The sequence below is a fragment of the Protopterus annectens genome, chromosome 11.part0, assembly GCF_019279795.1.
Source record: "Protopterus annectens isolate FY-2018-M chromosome 11.part0, PAN1.0, whole genome shotgun sequence".
Lineage (NCBI taxonomy): Eukaryota > Metazoa > Chordata > Ceratodontiformes > Protopteridae > Protopterus > Protopterus annectens.
The window spans coordinates 550,532,191-550,549,904 of NC_056745.1; the positions used below are offsets into that span (position 1 = coordinate 550,532,191).

A 17,714-nucleotide genomic window follows, 5' to 3' on the forward strand; every position below is an offset into this window, starting at 1 on the left:
TGAATAGTTGAGGTAGTAGAGGTTATTTGGCTTGGTAGTGTTTTCCAGGTTCTGGCAATAGTGCAGGCAAAAAGAGATTTTCCAGAGTCATTTTTGTATTTGATGACGTTTATGAGGTTCTGGCAACTAGATCTTAAGGCTCTAGTGGGAATGTGGGGGTTAATTTGATACTGGAGTGCAGGTTTTTTTTCAAGAAGGTAGTAGAGTTTGTGTGCTATTGAGAGTTGATTGAGTAGGAGTAGTTGAGGCAAGTCGAGCCAATTGAGCTGGTTAAGGGCAAGACAATGGTGAGATTTCTATGAGGCTTCAGTAGCGAACTTGACAATCTTGTTATAACAAGATTCCATTTTGTTCAGATCAGTTTGTCAGAGATTAGTAAGGATGGGGGAGGCATAGAGAAGGATGGATAAGAGATGAGTCCTTGCAATAGTAGCTTTGGTATGTTTTGTGATAAACTGTTTGTTCCTATAGAGGAGTCATAGCTTTTTGTTAACTTTCTGGATGGTTTGTGCTATATGGATGTCAAATTTCAGGTTATTGTCTATTTCTACACCTAGTAGTTTAGTGTGTGTGCAGTTGGAGTAATTTAATGTTATCTTTGGAGTGAATGGTGAAACTATTAAGGGGAGAGCTCGACCAAGGCTGAAAAAAATTAGTTGATTTTTTTTGGGGTTAAGAATAAGTATGATGTTAGTAAACCATGTTTCGGCTAGAGTAAAATTATTTTGGGTTAGGGATTGCAGTTTGTTTAAGGTGGAAACGGCACATATAAGGGTGGTGCTATCTGCATATTGTACTACTGATGCTGTGAGTGAGGAAGAAGAGATTTGGTTGGTAAATAGTGAGAACAACAGTGGGCCTAGAATGGATCCTTGAGGGACTCCTATGGATACTGGTAGCAGGGGGGACAGCTGGTCATGCCATAGGACTGCTTGCTGACGGCCGGATAAGTAGTTATTGAACCATGATATAGTAGAGGAGCAGATAGAGTTTGGAGAAGAATACTGTGGTTTACCATGCCAAAGGCTTTTGATAAGTCTAAGAAAATGAAAGATACAGATAGTCCCTTGTTTCTGTGGTGGTTAAATATATCGGTAAATGATAGTAATGCTGTGGTGGTGCTGTGGAGGGGAAGCCATGTTGGGTTTTAGAGAGCAAGTTGTTTTTTAGAAAGTACTGTTAGTAGTTGGGAATGAATAACTCTAATATTTTGGATAAAGTTGAAAGGATTGCGATTGGGTCGTAGTTGGTGAGCTCTAAGGAGTTGCCTCCTTCGTGCAGTGGAATAATATGTGATGTTTTCCACAAGGTGGGGACTTGTATTCTGAAAGTGACCAGTTTATGAGGATGGACACGGGATAGGCTATAGCCTCTGCTGATATATGAAGGAAATCTGTTGGTAGGTTGTCAGCTGCTAGCGTGGTTGGTCTGAATTTCTTAAGGAGTTTAGAAATTACTTTAGTGGGTACAGGGTGTAGGGAAAAGTTGGCAGTATTGTTTTGTGTAGCAGGGTGGGTTGGGGTAGCTGCTGGTATAGGGCTACTAGTGCTATTTAGGGCATTGGCAAGGGTTTGAACTGTTTCGGTAAAGAATTTGTTAATTGTGTGAGAATATTGTCATGGTTGTTTGGTAGTACTGGGGTTGGAGTAGTGGCTTTTCCTGGGTGGATATCATCATTTATTGTGCCCCAAAATTTTTTTGGGTTATGAGCGTATTTTTCTTGAATGTTTTTGTAGTAGTTAGTTTTGTCGAGTTTGATTTGTTTTTTTGGCTTTGTTGCGGAGTTCTAGGTAGATTTGCCTCAGATTAGTGGTTTTGTTTTTTTGATATTGACTCCAGGCCTTCATTGTAGTTTTAGTATCTTAATTAGCCATGGAGCATAGTTAGCTTTTATTCTTATAGTGCGGGAGGGAGCATGACAGTTTAGGATTTTTAGGAAAGTAGATTTAAAGTACTGTACAGCTTCATGTAGAGATGGTTGTTTTAGGGGAGTCCAATTACAACTTTGCAGTGCATTGATGAAGTCAGTAGTTATAAAGGTATTTTTATTATGTACTTCTCTGAGGTTGGGTTGGGCTTATGTATTGGGGTCTGTTCCGAATTAGGTAGGTTGACTGACGGTCAGTTAGACTATCAGGAAGACAGCCAGAATGCCAAGATAGAGTGGGGTCAGATAAGAGAATCCAGTCTAAGATGGATTCTTGTTTTGATGTTTTGTCTGTTCTAGTTGGGGTAGCTATAATTTGGGTAAATCTATGGTGGTTAATGTGGGTAGATGGAGCGTGGCTAGAGCAGTTAAGCCAGTCAATATTAAAGTCACCTAATAGTATGGTTTCTTGTGGCAAGGAGTTTGAGATCCAGTTTAGCAGGCTTTCCATTATAGTGATGTTATTGCCTGGTGGGATATAGCCACCTGCAATGATTATATGTTTGCTGGAGTTTAGTTTTAGTTTGGCAAGGATTAGTTCAACATATTTGACTTCTTGGGTGTTATAATCAAATTGTTCTATGGTGAGATGATTTTGGAATAATATTGCTACACCACCTCCCTTTTTCTCTAATCTATCTTTGCGTATAATATTATAGCATGGGGCTATAATCTCATTATTGTGGTGTTCTGGTTTAAGCCATATTTCAGTTAGCACAGCTATATCTGGTTTATATACAGCTAGTAGGGCGTAATGGTCCTGAATTTTGTTAAGTATACTTCTTGCATTTATGTTTAAGAAAAGGAGAGAATAGGTAGGTCTATGGTATAGGGGATTTAGCTGATTTGAGTTGGTGTTGGATGTTGCAGTAGGTCCTAGATTGGGGTGAATGTCACTGCAGCAAATGAGTATTTAGAGTACGTGAAGATGCAGTTTAGTTAGTTTGTGCAATAATTTAGTTTGTCTTACAGAGGAGTGAGGGTAAGTTTTGACTATCAGTTTATAGTGAGAGTAAGAGACTGACTGAGAGGAGGTGAGGCCGTATGGTGAGATAGGGAAGTTTTTTTTTTTGTTTCAGGGGATTGGCTATAGTTTCAGTTTGCCACTGGGGTGGGGTACTGATATGTAGTTGAGTGTGGTAAGAGGAGAGGAAGGAAAGCAGGAGAAAAGTGAAGATTGTAAATGGATAGTGTTGTGTACAGCTCATCTTATCTAGTTTTAATAAATAGTGAGGTGTGTCTAAGGGTAGTATCTAAATAATAAGGGTGTGATTGTAAGGGTGTGGTGGAGTGTGTTGTTATGGGAATGTTAAGTGTGGTGTGATAGTCTAACTGGGTGGGTGGGAACTGATAGTGGGTGTGGTCTGTAACTATAAATGTAATTGTTATGGGGTGGGTTGGAATGGGGGGTAGGGTAGCGGAGTGAGCATAGCGAACGGAACAGGCAGAGCCAGTAGTCCGAGACACTGGAGTGCCTGGGAGACTATCCATGGTAGGTGAAAAAGAGCCTACTGCTGCAAATATGTAACCTGTATAGGTGGAAGTTAGGGACTCAGCAGTTATATGAAAATAAATTAACAGAGTTGCTAGGTGTACTATTCATACAAAAAAAAAATAAATGGCCAGTTGCAGAGTTTTATTGTGTATTTTAGGGAGGTGGAGTATGGGCAGGAAGGGTAGGAAGAGGTGAAGGTACACTCTAGAGAAGAAGGGCAGTAGAATTAAGAAGTTAAATATGGGGGGGGGGACTCTTGCTGCTTATCCGTGATGCAGCACTTGACCACACTAAAGTCAATCTGCAGTAATTAAAATGTGCTGTCTCTATGTAAGGTACATTAAATATAGAAATGTAACATATATGCACTAGTTTCAGTCTTAGATCTTTCGATCTTTCCTCCATTAATCAAGGAATGTACTTTGTGGGATATTTATAAACACAAAGACACAACATCACAAGAACTACTTGAAGTCTTAAAGGTTAATAAAAAGTACCGCATCATCTTAAGACAGATTAGGGAGATCCTTCCATCAACAATTAAAGACTCACCTGTTAATGAAAATGATTTAAATAGACTCTTAGCTATTCTGGAAAACCTATCCAGTAAAAAGAAAGCAATCTCCAATACCTATAAACTCATTAGTTCCATTACATATGAAAACTCATCATTATGCTCCAAGCACACTTTCAGAAGAGAAACTTAAATCCATCAACCTCACTGTACATTTTTCTCCATTCAAAAAACAAATCTATACATAACTAATGATTAACAATAACTTATATTAAGCCGAAAGAAGAAGACACTCCCATGATTCCAAATAAATTTGATTCTAAATCCTCACCATCATGTACATGTGTTCCTATCCCCAAGCAGATCTCCTACACATTCTGTGGTTCTGCAAATACTCAAAAATTTGTGGGGCTCTCTTAAGGTACGACCAGACAAGATGGGATATCATAAATCAACCTTATGCTGGGAGTTAGCAATTCTTCATATTACGGACTTAAAATTTCCCAATTGGAACTGCATACTCTAATCACTATATGTTCACTTGTTAAACTTTATATAGCTAAAAATTGGTTAGATTGCACCAAACTTACATTGAAGGGTTTTAGAAGTATGGCCACAACATATATATATATATATATATATATATATATATATATATATATATATATATATATATATCCTCTCAAAGATTAATTATAACGAAAGTTTAGAAACATGCCTATTACCAGAAACTTTGGAAGCTAGTCTTCAAAAATATCCTACCATCTGACAAAGGTTTAGTTTTGCTGTACTTTAACTACTATGGAACTGTTGAATTAAATCAGCCCTTTCTCTAATACAGTTATGGACTTAAATTAATATTACTACATCTTAGAAGTATAAAGTAGGACAGATATGTACGTTTGTTCTTATATTTCTTCTTGGCTTAGTAGCACTGTTGTAGAGATTATATATAGTTGTAGAACTAGAGTAGTGATGTATAGCAGCTACTGTACTATTTCTAATGCTTGTGTAACCAGTTTTGTATTCTACTTCACGTTTCTCTTTTTGTATCTGTACTTGATGCACAAGTTAAAAAAATATTATTGGAAAAAAAAAGATCACCCAAGTTGAAAGGCTCTCCTCAAAAGTTGGAATAGGACCAGTATAAAATGCTATCCAGTTCAGTGTCTATACGATCTGTCACAATATACAGTATAGAACTAAATTGAAAAATGTTTTTTTTTTTTTTTTTTTCTGTGTTCAATTTCAAAACAATGGTCCCATTTTTCTTACTGCTACTTTTTCAGGTTTAGCTTGCTTGATGCTGCTTAGTATAGCTACACCTTTGGCATGGTTTGATATGCAATCCCTTTGACAGATGATATATTCTGTAGGCAGGATATACGCTAAATTAGTGCTTGATTTTAGCTAGTTACTCTAGACATGTAATTTTATATAACCTTGTCACTTGTGTTTTCAAGCTACTTGCAATGGAAACATGGCTCTGCCATTATTTTTCCCATGAAAATTTATTCTGACAATTTCTGAATATACAAACATTAAACTACGGAAGGCCTTACAGCAATCAAAAGCTTCCATATAACACCAAAGGCCCAAATAATAAAGGCAGTTCAAGTCAAAGTCCCATGAAATTACTTTCTCTCGCATTTGCACACACCTTCCATCACTGTTTGGGAACTATGACGTGAACAATGCAACAGATAACTTTCAAATTATGAAAAACAACAGTCCCAAGGACGAAGCAGCAGCAAAAACTAATAAAACACCAGACCACCAGTCTGACCGAACAATGAAGGAAACCACCAGCAAATTACACTGAAGAAGGCACAGAAGACATTTACTGAATAACAGCAAGCAACAAAATGGATTAAGAGACTGTCTCACAATTCCAAGGTCCAGTGTTCAGCCTGACCTCTGGTTATTGTCTGTGCATTTTATTTTGGTATTCCAGTTTCCTCCATCCCAAAAACATGCTAGATTCCAGATGAGAGGTGTGATAAAAACATACCTGGTACACTGTATAGATATTGTAAAATACCTATAGGTTGATAATGTCACCTAAAAGTTTATCTACACATTGAAGAAATCATCATCAAGACCTGCTTATCCCAATGACTAATACATAAAACATTATTGAAAACCATAACCACTAAAACACACATCACTCTTAACCTCATTAATATTTAATCATTGCTTAAACATCTACTAGCCAGTGAAGAACACTTGTAACTTAATCAGTCTTATTATAGCTTAAACCTCTGCCAGCTGTTACTGAATGTTATGTTAATTCAGCTATTTAGCAACATTTTTGGAAAAGTAACAGACATTTTTACCCTTAATATTAAATACTGAGCAATATGCAATACTAATTTAATCAGCTATACTACAAGACTGGTTTGTTGCAAACTTTCAGTAAAAGACAAACATATTGTTACTATGACGAAGAAATTAGACCATCTTAAATTAACTGACAATAACTCCAACACGCAACAGTTTTAAAAGGGCACAAAATATTCTTTAAAGTCATAACACTTTTTAGCTAGTGATGGAAATTAGGTAAAAGCAACAAACATGAACAATAAATATCATGAGCAGCAAAGATATATCTGCTTCACCGACCTACATTTCTGTACTGGGTCTGTGCTCCACTGCATCCAATAAGATGGTGTAAGTGCTCACATCCCACAACACACACACACATCTAAAACCTCACAAGACATGCACATGAGGAATGCACATTGAGGAATAGTCATCTGGTCGATCAAGCCCAATATATTAAAAGGTCTTCTCACTGACTGGGATCTGCACAGAAGACAGGACTTGCCTTTCAGCAGGACCATGCTAAAGCCTGTTCCAGTGTTTTGTCAGAATGGTATTCTATGTAAGGAGCTTGATCATTTGAAGGTTGATGAAATAGTCATTCAATGAATACAGTCTTCAAGGCCACAGTAGATCAGAATAAAAGGAATAGCTGGTTTTGTTAGAAAACCAACTATCCAGTCTACAGATTCATAGATATTTCAAAGTTACCCGAGTTCCATAACCATTTATGCCTTGCCAGTACCCTCTCTCAGGCAGCACCTTTCTTCAGGAAGGCCATACCAGTCAGTCCCAGAGTAAATTTGTGGATACCTGTCCAGTAAGTTAGTATATGTTTAAAGGAAGATAGTCCTCCTGCCCAACATATATAGGAAGCTTGGGATAGAAATCTGTCCCTCCAATGTGTTTTATTTATTTGTTGGTGAAGACATAGGTCCCCAATTCTAGTTTTGGTGGAAATATTGGACTTGTGTAGAAACAGGAGGTCCAGGACAACTGGATCTCTAATGGTGCATTAAGTGGGCTGAGTACTCCTCTCAAAAGTTTATAAAACAGTGAATAAAGGGATTAAACTTCCAGCTGGTTTTAGCAGGTCAAGAAATTTAGGTCTGCAATCTTTTTGGTTAGGAATGTTTGGGGTCTTCCTAACTGATATGTCTACTTAGAATTACCCCAATTTTTGAGTGAGTTTGATGCTCACATAGACAAAACTATTAAAACAGTTAATAAAAAACTGGGGTCTTTATACAGGATTAAACAATTCCTAACCCCATCTGCTAGAACTGTTATTGCCCACACTCATCTGCTATCAACCCTTCTCTATGCCTCACCCATCTTTGTAAACCTAAGCAAATCTAACCTCAGTAAACTTACTAGGTGCTACAATAACATTGCCAGATTTGTCACATGATCAGCTTATAGAACCCATCACTGTCTTAAACTTCAATCACTAGACTGCCTAGAATTACCCAACCAACTGCAATATAACCAATAGTTGTTCACAAAATTCTCTACCAACCAGACAGTACACCCATACTGAAAAATATTATCACCCCATACAGTAACCTAAAGGCCCTTTGCTCTGCCAACAAAATACTAGTACAAACTGCTACAACCAACAACACAGCCGGTGATTCACTATTTTCTAACTCTGCTGGAAAAAAAACTGGAACCTACTTCCTGCAGAACTCACCACAGACCCCTCCTTATCCCAATTCAAAAAATCCCTTAGAAATTACCTAAAAATGCATTGGCTCTGTCCCTGTTCAAACCCCGACTAACCTCCTTTCAAACACAATCTACATATTATACTCATTACATTACATACTCATTACAAGATTTAAACTCTGATCCTCTAACAGTCTAAAAATCTTGTGCGTCTCCCACATAATGGAAATTTTTTTAAACTTAAGCCTATAGTCATATGTGGTAACCATTGTACTATACACATGTTCCTTTTTAAGATGAAATCCTTAACTACTTCTTTCTCAGCCTCCAACTTCCAACCTTCCTGTGTGTACATGAGAAAAAAACATGCACCTCTGTGCACATATCATTAAATAAACCTCAATTTTGTTATAAAACTATGCAATATTCTATGTGAATTCCATATACCTGTGTGTGTGTAAATAGCACTAAACAAGTTTGAATTATTCTCTGTAACATTTTTCACTGTATTTACACCTGTTTGTACATTTGGAGCTTTTCTCCCAGGGCCTCCGCTGAAAATGGACCTGTATATCCAGTCGAACTTTCCTGGCTAACAAATGTAAAATAAGTAAATAAATTTTACATTTTCAATACATTATGTTTAATTTGGCAGAAAGAATTAGTGCACAGAAAGGTTGCAGTGGAAAACATGCTCACCTTAGGCTAGTGTGGAAAAGGCAGTAAACAGCACCTTGATGATACTTCTTTGGAAGTTAGCTGGAATAAATAAAAAGGATTTCTTGACAACCATTGTCACATGATGGACAAAAGACAGGGAGCGATCAACCCCAAGCCCCAGGTCATTGATTAAAATTTTGTTTTGTAGGGGTGTATTGTCTAAACAATAATATGAAGGAAGGAGTTTCTACCAAAAGTGATGATACTAAACCTTTTAGCATTTGTTTTGAGCCCATGTTTAATATATCAAGAGTTCACTGCACACAGTTCATTCTGTAGAGGTTTGGGTGTCACAGGATGACTTAATAACCACAAGTTTGCAGGTGTCTGCAAACTTTGTTAGCCAGATGTATGGGTGGTCTGACAGGAAATCTGAGAAGTAATAACCAAAAAAAAAAGAGGTCACATCACTGAGTCATGTGGGACAGCACTGGTTAGCTTCTTACTTTCTGGTGAGCCACCTGCAACTCTCACTGTGTGGGTTCTGTCTTTCAGCCAGTTTGCTATCCATCTTACCACATACGGGTTGATTTTAAAGCATCTAGCTTCTGTTGGTCCCTGCATGAATAATGGCGTCTAAGGCCTTACGTGAAGATATACCCTATATACTGCAGGGTCACCATCTACAATCTCTGTAATCTTTTTGAAGACATTTACCAGAAAACGGACAGGATGTGTCCTTCACAAAGGTAGTGCAAAATCTTAGAGCTAGAAAATTTAATTAAATGTAATGTGGGCTGCAGAGGGAAAGCAGTGTTTTGTTGTCATGTAACTGTAAGAAAAAAAATCTTGCTTACTAAATAGCATTTACAAGAAACAGTTTTCTATGCATATCATACTTTGCCTACTACAGTTTCTTCTTTAAAATGTACTTAAGTAACATCATGTTTTGAAATATTTTTTTCCCTGAAGTCAATTATATGTAACAGTCAAGTTGGTGTATGTATTCACATGTATTATTAACATCCTTAATTTGCATGGATGTTTTAGGGACCTAAACACCTCAATGTTTCTGAAGAGTTTAAATGTACACTTTCATACATAAGATACATTGATCACCTGCACAGCTGATATCTAACTTTCTCAGGTCTAGTCATGTACCCTAAATTAATGTCCTTTGCAGTTGCTAGGACAGTCACATCAATAAACAGATACATATTCCTTTACTGTGAATTTTGATCCATGAATCATAAACTGAAATGATATAGGATTTCAGCATATAAGGACACACAACCAGCTGTGTCATACATATAAAAAAGAGAACTTGTCATTCCTTACCTTGGAAGTTTTTGAAGGACTGCCTGTGTCATCATCAAACTCATAGAGCCTTTTATTTTTTAAAGGCTGTGAAGCAATTTCTTGCACTAAGCTGACCTTGTCTTGTTCATTCATTGACTGAGCCGCAGATTCCCTTGCTTCTGTTGGAAAATGCTGACTCTTGGGAAGGCCTTCTGTAGCATCGGAATTCTTCCTCATATAGCTGTTGACCTGTGAAAATTCAGGATTTGCAGCATAAGTCCTTGAAAGTGGAGTTGATGACTTTACTGTCCTTGATTCTGGATTATTTAGTTCAAAAGTAATGCTTTTGTCAAAATGCAGTGAGTGCTGGAAATCTGTGATAGGTTGGTCTTCCATCTGACCTGAAATATCTTGACCAAATGCTGGCTTCTTTGGAAGGGATTTCTGCAAAAGTTCTCGTAAGCGAGTTTTTCTGACACGACTCTTCATCATAACTGTTTTGTCAAGTTGCTGAGTTTCAGCAACAACATAAACTCGATTGCAACCTCGAGTTATTGCTGTGTAAACATGCTGCATGTTCTGCCTTCCGGCATTCCCAACAACATACACAACTGTTTCAGCTTCGGAGCCCTGGAATATACAACAAAAGTAACATGAGAATAAAAAACATAAAATGAACTTCCACAGCATAACTGACAATAACTTTATAATGGCTTCATCAACCAAAAATTTAAGTACCTCTATATTGCTACCACATTTTGCATATCATCTTTGGGACAAGACTCCACCCCCACCCCTCAGATGATCAGGCACATTACAAGAGCTAACAGCACTAAAGGACAGGTAACAACAGCTTCTCAAATATCTTTTTTGTAGAACTTTTTTTCTTCTGTCCTACACCCTAAGGCCTTCTTACCCAGTGCCCCACATCTATACCTGGTCTGCCAGCTTCTCTGTATCCTTTGGATTAACTCCAATTTAGCTTTGGCCAGTTATGGAACCTAAGGGCGTACAAGGGCCTTTGGCCACCACCATCAGCTTGCTTTTTTTTTTTTTTTTAATACTTTGGGTGCACCTATTTATCCTCCCCACCCAATGCAGTCTTTGTAGCTGCATCCAAGAGGTGGGCATGCAATTGGGCATGTGGTATGCCATTCTTGTCAATGTAACAGCTCAGTCAGGCCCATCACTTTTTCCCCCATCTTGGACCATACCACCCTATGAGACATCCTCAGCCTCCACCAAGGAATGCCACAAGGAGAACTCATGTAACTGCCTAGCACCCCCCGAGATAGGCACACTCATCTCTCCCCTGCTGCTCTGTCAGTTGCTCAAGCCACTAATCAAACCTGGGATGGCTGGGCCATGGTTAGGACTTTATTCCTCTACACCTCCTCAAATGTTTGCATGCCAGTTTATCTTGTAAAATCTGTTCTTTCTATAACATTTAAAATGATGGACACTGTTATGCTTTTCTAAGTAGTGAGTATAATGTCAGTTGAACTAACCAACAATCAACAATAAGATTCTGATAAACACAGGCAAATATACATGTGTATGTTTGTGTGTGTGTGTGTATATATATATATATATATATACACACACACACACACACACACACACACACACACACATATATATAACATAGATTTATACAACTATAGATATACAGATAGATGCTAGGAAATGAATGAAAAAAAAAAAGAACATAACAGCTTAATGGGTACATAGATCAGTAGGATGTACCTATCAACATAGGACTACACATCATACTGCAATCATAAAACACCAGTAAACTCTGCTTTTAGTAACTCTGTATAACAGGCCATCCATCAGTCTCCTTTTGACTGTGCTTAAGAAATACTTCAGAGAATTGTACTTAAACAGTTAGATACAAAATGCAAGCTAGACTATTTTTCTAACTTTAAATATTGATCAAAAAGAGCAGTCAAAACAGCTTAATGCTTAAAATAGTCTCACCATTTTACCAAGGTCAGTATAGAGAGTTTAGTGGCATTCTTCCAGTGACAAAGTTCCCTTTTCCAGAGAAATACATATGCTTTTTAGTTATGTACGAATATCTCAATACAGATATTTAGGAAATGTACTGTCTTCACCACCAAGGGGATGTGTCCTGTAACAAACCCTAATGGAAACACAGTATGATGCAAAATGCCAGAATGACAACATAACATATATATACAATCCAATATTTGGCAGCTTAGCATTAAAAGCCATAAGTCAGTTCATATAAACACTCTGTAGGAACTACATAAATAATCAGATACAAAACAAGAATGTCATTCTAACATTAAGACTTTGTATGCAATTCATCCACAATGCCATGGTCATTAGAGGAAGTATTGGTAGTGACACTTGCAAAGACAAAAGTTCCTTTCCTATATAAATATATGATTTTTTCTGATGCAAGGACAGAATAATACAATAGCTTTCTAGACATGTATTGCATTCACTGTCCTGAAAAGATGTCAAATGTCCATCACTAATGGAAAAGAGAGACCGATATAACTCACCAGACTGTGACAGTGAAATGGCTGTTCACGAGTGGATACATCAGGCAACAGCACATACATATATGACTTTGAAATTACTCAGCAAAATTTTCAAGGAACTAAAGCTGGAGATTCATGTAACCAATGTCTTTAAGAATGACATTTCTTCAAAAATGACAGAAATGGGCAGTACAGCGAGGTTTGGTGCTGGTATCTTACTAGTAACTACATCTTTTTTTTATTTTTGAAGAAATATACATTACTGTTAACTCTGATCTAATGCTAACTCAATACAGATATGTTCTGAACCTGTATGACATTTCTCACTCTGAAAAGAAGTAATAACTCATCCTTTACATAAATCAAACATAATGCAGAGTTTCAGCCTTGCACATTCCAGTGTTGATGAATGAATATTGGTAGTATCTAGCAAAAGAGGATTTTTAACTCAAACTGACTTTTGACTAATAACTGTTTGGTCAGCAGATCAAGCTATAAACTGCACTTATGCCATAGTTTCATGTTCTCAGGTTATGGATCAGATGCATCTTTAATTTAATTGCAAAGTCACAGCTGCCTATAATTTTGCCTGTCTGAATATTTGTAATGTTTGAAAACCACATTTAGGAGACAAATAGTAGTTTTAGTTATGTTGTAAGGGCAAAAATATACTTACAATTTGCCTCCATTATAAAAATAAAAATGCAAACGTTGGTTCTGAATAAATCTAAAGACATTTGCAACAGGTAAGCTGTGAAATAATAATGAAGCAACAATTTTAAAAACCAAAACATAGGCTGTCACTTCATTTTATTCATAAAATAAAAGTGTAACACATTTCACCTAGAAACATTCACAGGGGTATACCACCTATGAATACAAATATATTTTATAAACAGTCCAACAGACCCTAGACATACACACCTACTGAAAATAATTTTATTTATTTTATTTTCAGTTTGGTAACCGGGGAAATCCACTGGGCCACGAAGATCCTGTTTTCATTGGAGGCCTGGGGAGAAATGCTCCAAAGAACAGTTACATAGAAAAAGAATATACAATCAATTCTAGATAGTATACACTCAGTTCTAGATAGTATATAGTGTACAATAAAATAACATACAATAAAACTGTACAATAAAATAACATACAATAAATTCACAGAAAACATATAGCATGGAATATAATAGTCAGATATTCTTGATACAGACCAATGATTATTATACGTGAAATAATTTGTTTTTTTTTTGTTTTTTTGTAAGTTAAGGAAAAGTTTGAGCGAGGGAGAGGATTGGGTGCAGTAGGTGGAAGTCATAGTGGGGTGAAAGTAGGAGTAGTTGTTGCAGAGAGAGTGGGGAGATTTAATGGCTGAGAGGGAAAATAAGTCGGGGAGTGGGATGTGCATATCCACTTAGTAATAAGATAGGAGAAGAAGAGAGATTTGAATTTAGTATGGTCCTGGGTGTTGCGAAGATCAGGTGCAAGAGAGTTCCATAGTTTGGAAGTGGAGTAGGAAAGGAGGAGGTGGCCAGGTGGCCGTGATGGTTTGTGAATCTGTAGGTTTTCTGATCTGAGAGAGCGGTTAGGGATATAGGGGTTTAGTGGAGTGGAGAGAGAGAGAGAGAGGGGCAGCTAGTAGGTTTGTGGATAAGCTTGTGGGCATTAGTGAGAGTTTGAGCAAGGTCAAGTAATTTGGAAGTTCAAGTCATTGTAGAGTATGGAGAGAGTGGCAGTGGTGGGAGGAGTTTTTTGAGTTGGTAGAATTTGCTTATTTTGTTATAGCATGATTCAATCTTGGATTGCAGGCCAATTTGGAGATTGCTTAACAAGGGTGTCCCCCCCATATATAAAAGAGAGGAGAAGGTATGAAGATGCTAGGGTTTTTCTGGTGGAGGGGGGAGACACAGCGATTGTGCCTGTATAGAAGTCACAGTTTTTGGTGTTTATTTTAATGCAGGAGTGAATATGGGTGTCGAATTTTAGGTTCTCGTCAATGATGATGCCAAAGAGTTTGGTATTAGATGCAATTTCGATTGGGATGTTATCACTACTGATTACTGAGAAAGCGTTTTTGTCTATTTGGGGGTTTCTTGAGGGGGGAAAGATCATCAGTTTAGTTTTATTAGTATTTAGGACAAGATGGTTATTGTTCATCCAAGATTCTGTATTAGAGAAAGCTGACAGTTTTTAAGAGTAGGTTGGAGGGGGTGTTGGCACAGCACATCATAATTGAGTCGTCGGCATATTGGAAAGTTGTTAATAAATATATTTAAGAGAAGTGGTCCTAGAACAGAACCTTGTGGGACCCCCAGTGGGGGTGTGTTGAAAGATTGAGGTTGAGGATTTCCATTTAATGGCTTGTTTACGTTCAGAGAGATAGCTTGAGAACCAGGCTAAGGAGGAGGTACAGAGGTTGAGAGATGAGAGCTGAGTTAATACTAGAGGGTGGGAGACTGTATCAAAAGCTTTGGATAGTTCTACGAACAGGGAAGGTACAAGTTTACCAGAGTCGCAAGCATGATTAATAGTTTCGAGAAAGGCTAGGAGAGCGGTCAAGGTACTGTGGCCAGGGCGAAAGCTGTGTTGAGTATGAGTAAAAAGGTTGTTTAGTGTAAGATATGACATGAGCTGAGTATGGACACATTTCTCCAGGATATTTGAAAAAGGGGAAAATAGCTATAGGTATGAAATTGGAGGTATCAGTGTTTTTGCCTCCTTTATGTAGTGGGATGATGTATGCTTGGCGCCAGATGGATTCCTTGATGGATCTGTTGATTAAGATGGAAATGGGAAGGGCTACACTGTCAGCAGATAGTTTTAAGAAGGTTTTAGGGAGGTTGTTGGGTGCGTTCCGTCTAGGTTTTAGATGGAGTAGTAGTTTTTTTTATAATAGAAGTGGGAATGGGTTCCAAGTTGAAGGGAAGTGTGTTGTTGGTGGGGTGGGGGGGGTAGAGGAGTTGGTTTTGGGGGGGGGTGAGGAAAAGAGTAGGATAGTTTGGCTATGCAATATATAAAGGAGGAGTAAAATTGAGTTACTGTGTCTAGGTCAGTAAGGTTTGGGTTTGGGCATGGGCAATCGTTGTTACCAGGGTGAAAGGAGGGAGGAGAAAGAGGCCCAGAACTTTCTTGGGTTAGTAGAGTGGTTGGTTTGAAGGTTGAGGTAGTATAATTTACGATTTTTGATTAGATGTTTTTTTGTAGAGCTACAGATTTGTTTAAATTCTAGTAAGTATTTTGGTAGTCTGCTTTTTTTATATACTTTCCAGGTTTTATTTCTTTGTATCATGGCAAGTTTGGTTTCTTTGGATAGCCATGGGGAGGGTCTTGGCTCTGATACATTTGGTTCTTACAGGGGCATGGTTATTGAGAGTGTTTACGAATGTAACATTGAAGTAGGTAGTGGCACTGTCGAGGGGGAGGGTTCTTGGGGGGGCAGTCAGTAAGTCTTAGACATTCAGAGAAAGTATGAGGGTTGAAGTGGATGACATTACGTGTATGTATGTAGTGGTGGTGGTGTTGGACAGGGCAGGAGAGATGGTCACTAAAATCTGGTAGGTGGTCACTAAGGGGGTCTAGAAGGATTCCTGAGTTTGGGATTTTATTTCTTAGGCTTTCGACATTGAATGTGGCAAGACGTTTATGGGTGTGAATGCATGTGTGCTGGGAGTTGGGGGTGGAAGCTGGGATCGTGGGCCCTGGGTTAGGGTGTATGTCTCTGGGGAGTGACAGCATGACCTAATGAAGGAGGTGTGTGAGGTGGTTTATAACTGAGGTGTAGGGGTGAAGGAGTTGAAGAGGTTTGGTGTTGTGTGGCCTTGGGGGTGAGCACTGTGTTTGGAGGATGGGTAGTGTAAAGTTCATGTGTTATGGAAGTAAAGGGTGGTGTGGATACTGATTGAATGGTGGCTATGGAGTGTGCAGAGGATGTATTGCTGGGGTGAGGTAGTTGAGTGAGATGAGTGACATAGAAAAGTGAGGTAAGAGTGGTTAAGAGTAGAACTATGTATAGGGGAGTAGTCATGGTGTGGTGTTGGGTGGAGAGTTTGAGGAAATAATGAGTGTGGAGGGAGTGTTCAAGTGTGATAGGAGGAACTGCAGCAATGGGTGTGGTTTTGGGTGGGATAAATGTACAGGTAGCAGGGGTGGGTGGGAAATGGGGCAGGGTAAGGGAGTGAAATGAGCCTGAAGGGCGAACGGAGTGGGTCAGAGCCCCAGCAGAGGAGAGAGAGAGTCTATCAGTGAATACTGGTTCTAAATGGAGGTGCTGGCTGGAGTAAGGGAAAGAGGGAACAGTTTCAGTAAGACTACTTGCTAATGCTGGAATTGGAATGGAGTTAAGGTAGATTCTTCAAGGGTTAAGCTACCGGTTGAATATAAGGTGGGTGAGTGCACGGTCTGCAGCAGCTGTGCAAATGTAGCTAGGCTACTGCAGTTGTATGGGGAGATGTAGTATCTTATGTTTGGTTCAAATGGGCACGTGGTTCTGTATGGTATATGTCTGTTGAGAAGGCTGAGTAGAGATAAGGGAGGAGTGGATGTTTGCTGCCACCTAGTGGTGAGATACAGGTGGTATAGGATGGGGAGCAGTGGCCATGGATTAGGTACCTCTGCCTTGCTAACACGTAGCAGCGACAGAGAGTGAAATGGAATACTAATAAACTATAGCAGTGACACTTTTCAACAGTTGTTTTGCTTATATTTGTGAATTTCCTACTTCCCACCCACTCATCAAGATTTCTCTTGAAGAGGGCCATTGAGGTGCTCTGCTTGACATGTATGGGAAGTCTATTCCACAGCATAGGCAGTGTCTATGTTATGAACCTGTCCCCCTCCAGCATCTTCTGTTGATTGTGGTAATGAGGTTGAGGTCTCTGGAGTGTATGGTGTGGACGAATTGGGATTTCATTAGAAGTGGCATTTCTAACAGAACTGGATCAAACATGGCTTTGCAAGTCAAACAGAGATCACCTCCAAGTAGGCGATATGAGACAGAGAATACTTGGATTTTTTTTAGTCTGTCCATACAGGACAAATGTTTAAAGCCTAGGATCCTCCTCTTTGGTCTTCGATATTGTGGGCTTTCAATTTTTTCAGGTAGATATATATGTAGACACCCAAAGCAAAGTGATGAGCAGGAATAAGAGAACAAAGTAGTTAAAAATGGGATTGGAAGAATTAGGTGTAGGGTAGTAAGTTGTTGATAAGACAGTAAGATGGCCAATTCAGTTGTTCCTAGTTACAGTAAGTCAGCCTAAATGGTTGTGGACTTAAAGTTGCAGAAAGACAGATGTAATAAAAAAAAAGATGTTGGGCAAG

General features: G+C 38.5%; 1 protein-coding gene across 1 annotated transcript in view; it reads right to left on the minus strand.

Moving 5' to 3' along the window:
• HELB (DNA helicase B) overlaps positions 1-17,714 on the minus strand; it is a 1,552,493-nt gene that overhangs the window by 51,911 nt on the left and 1,482,868 nt on the right. The window contains exon 12 of the mRNA XM_044088061.1: positions 9,925-10,515. Within this exon, the coding sequence (XP_043943996.1) occupies positions 9,925-10,515 (591 nt within the window). The remainder of the gene's footprint in view (positions 1-9,924; positions 10,516-17,714) is intronic.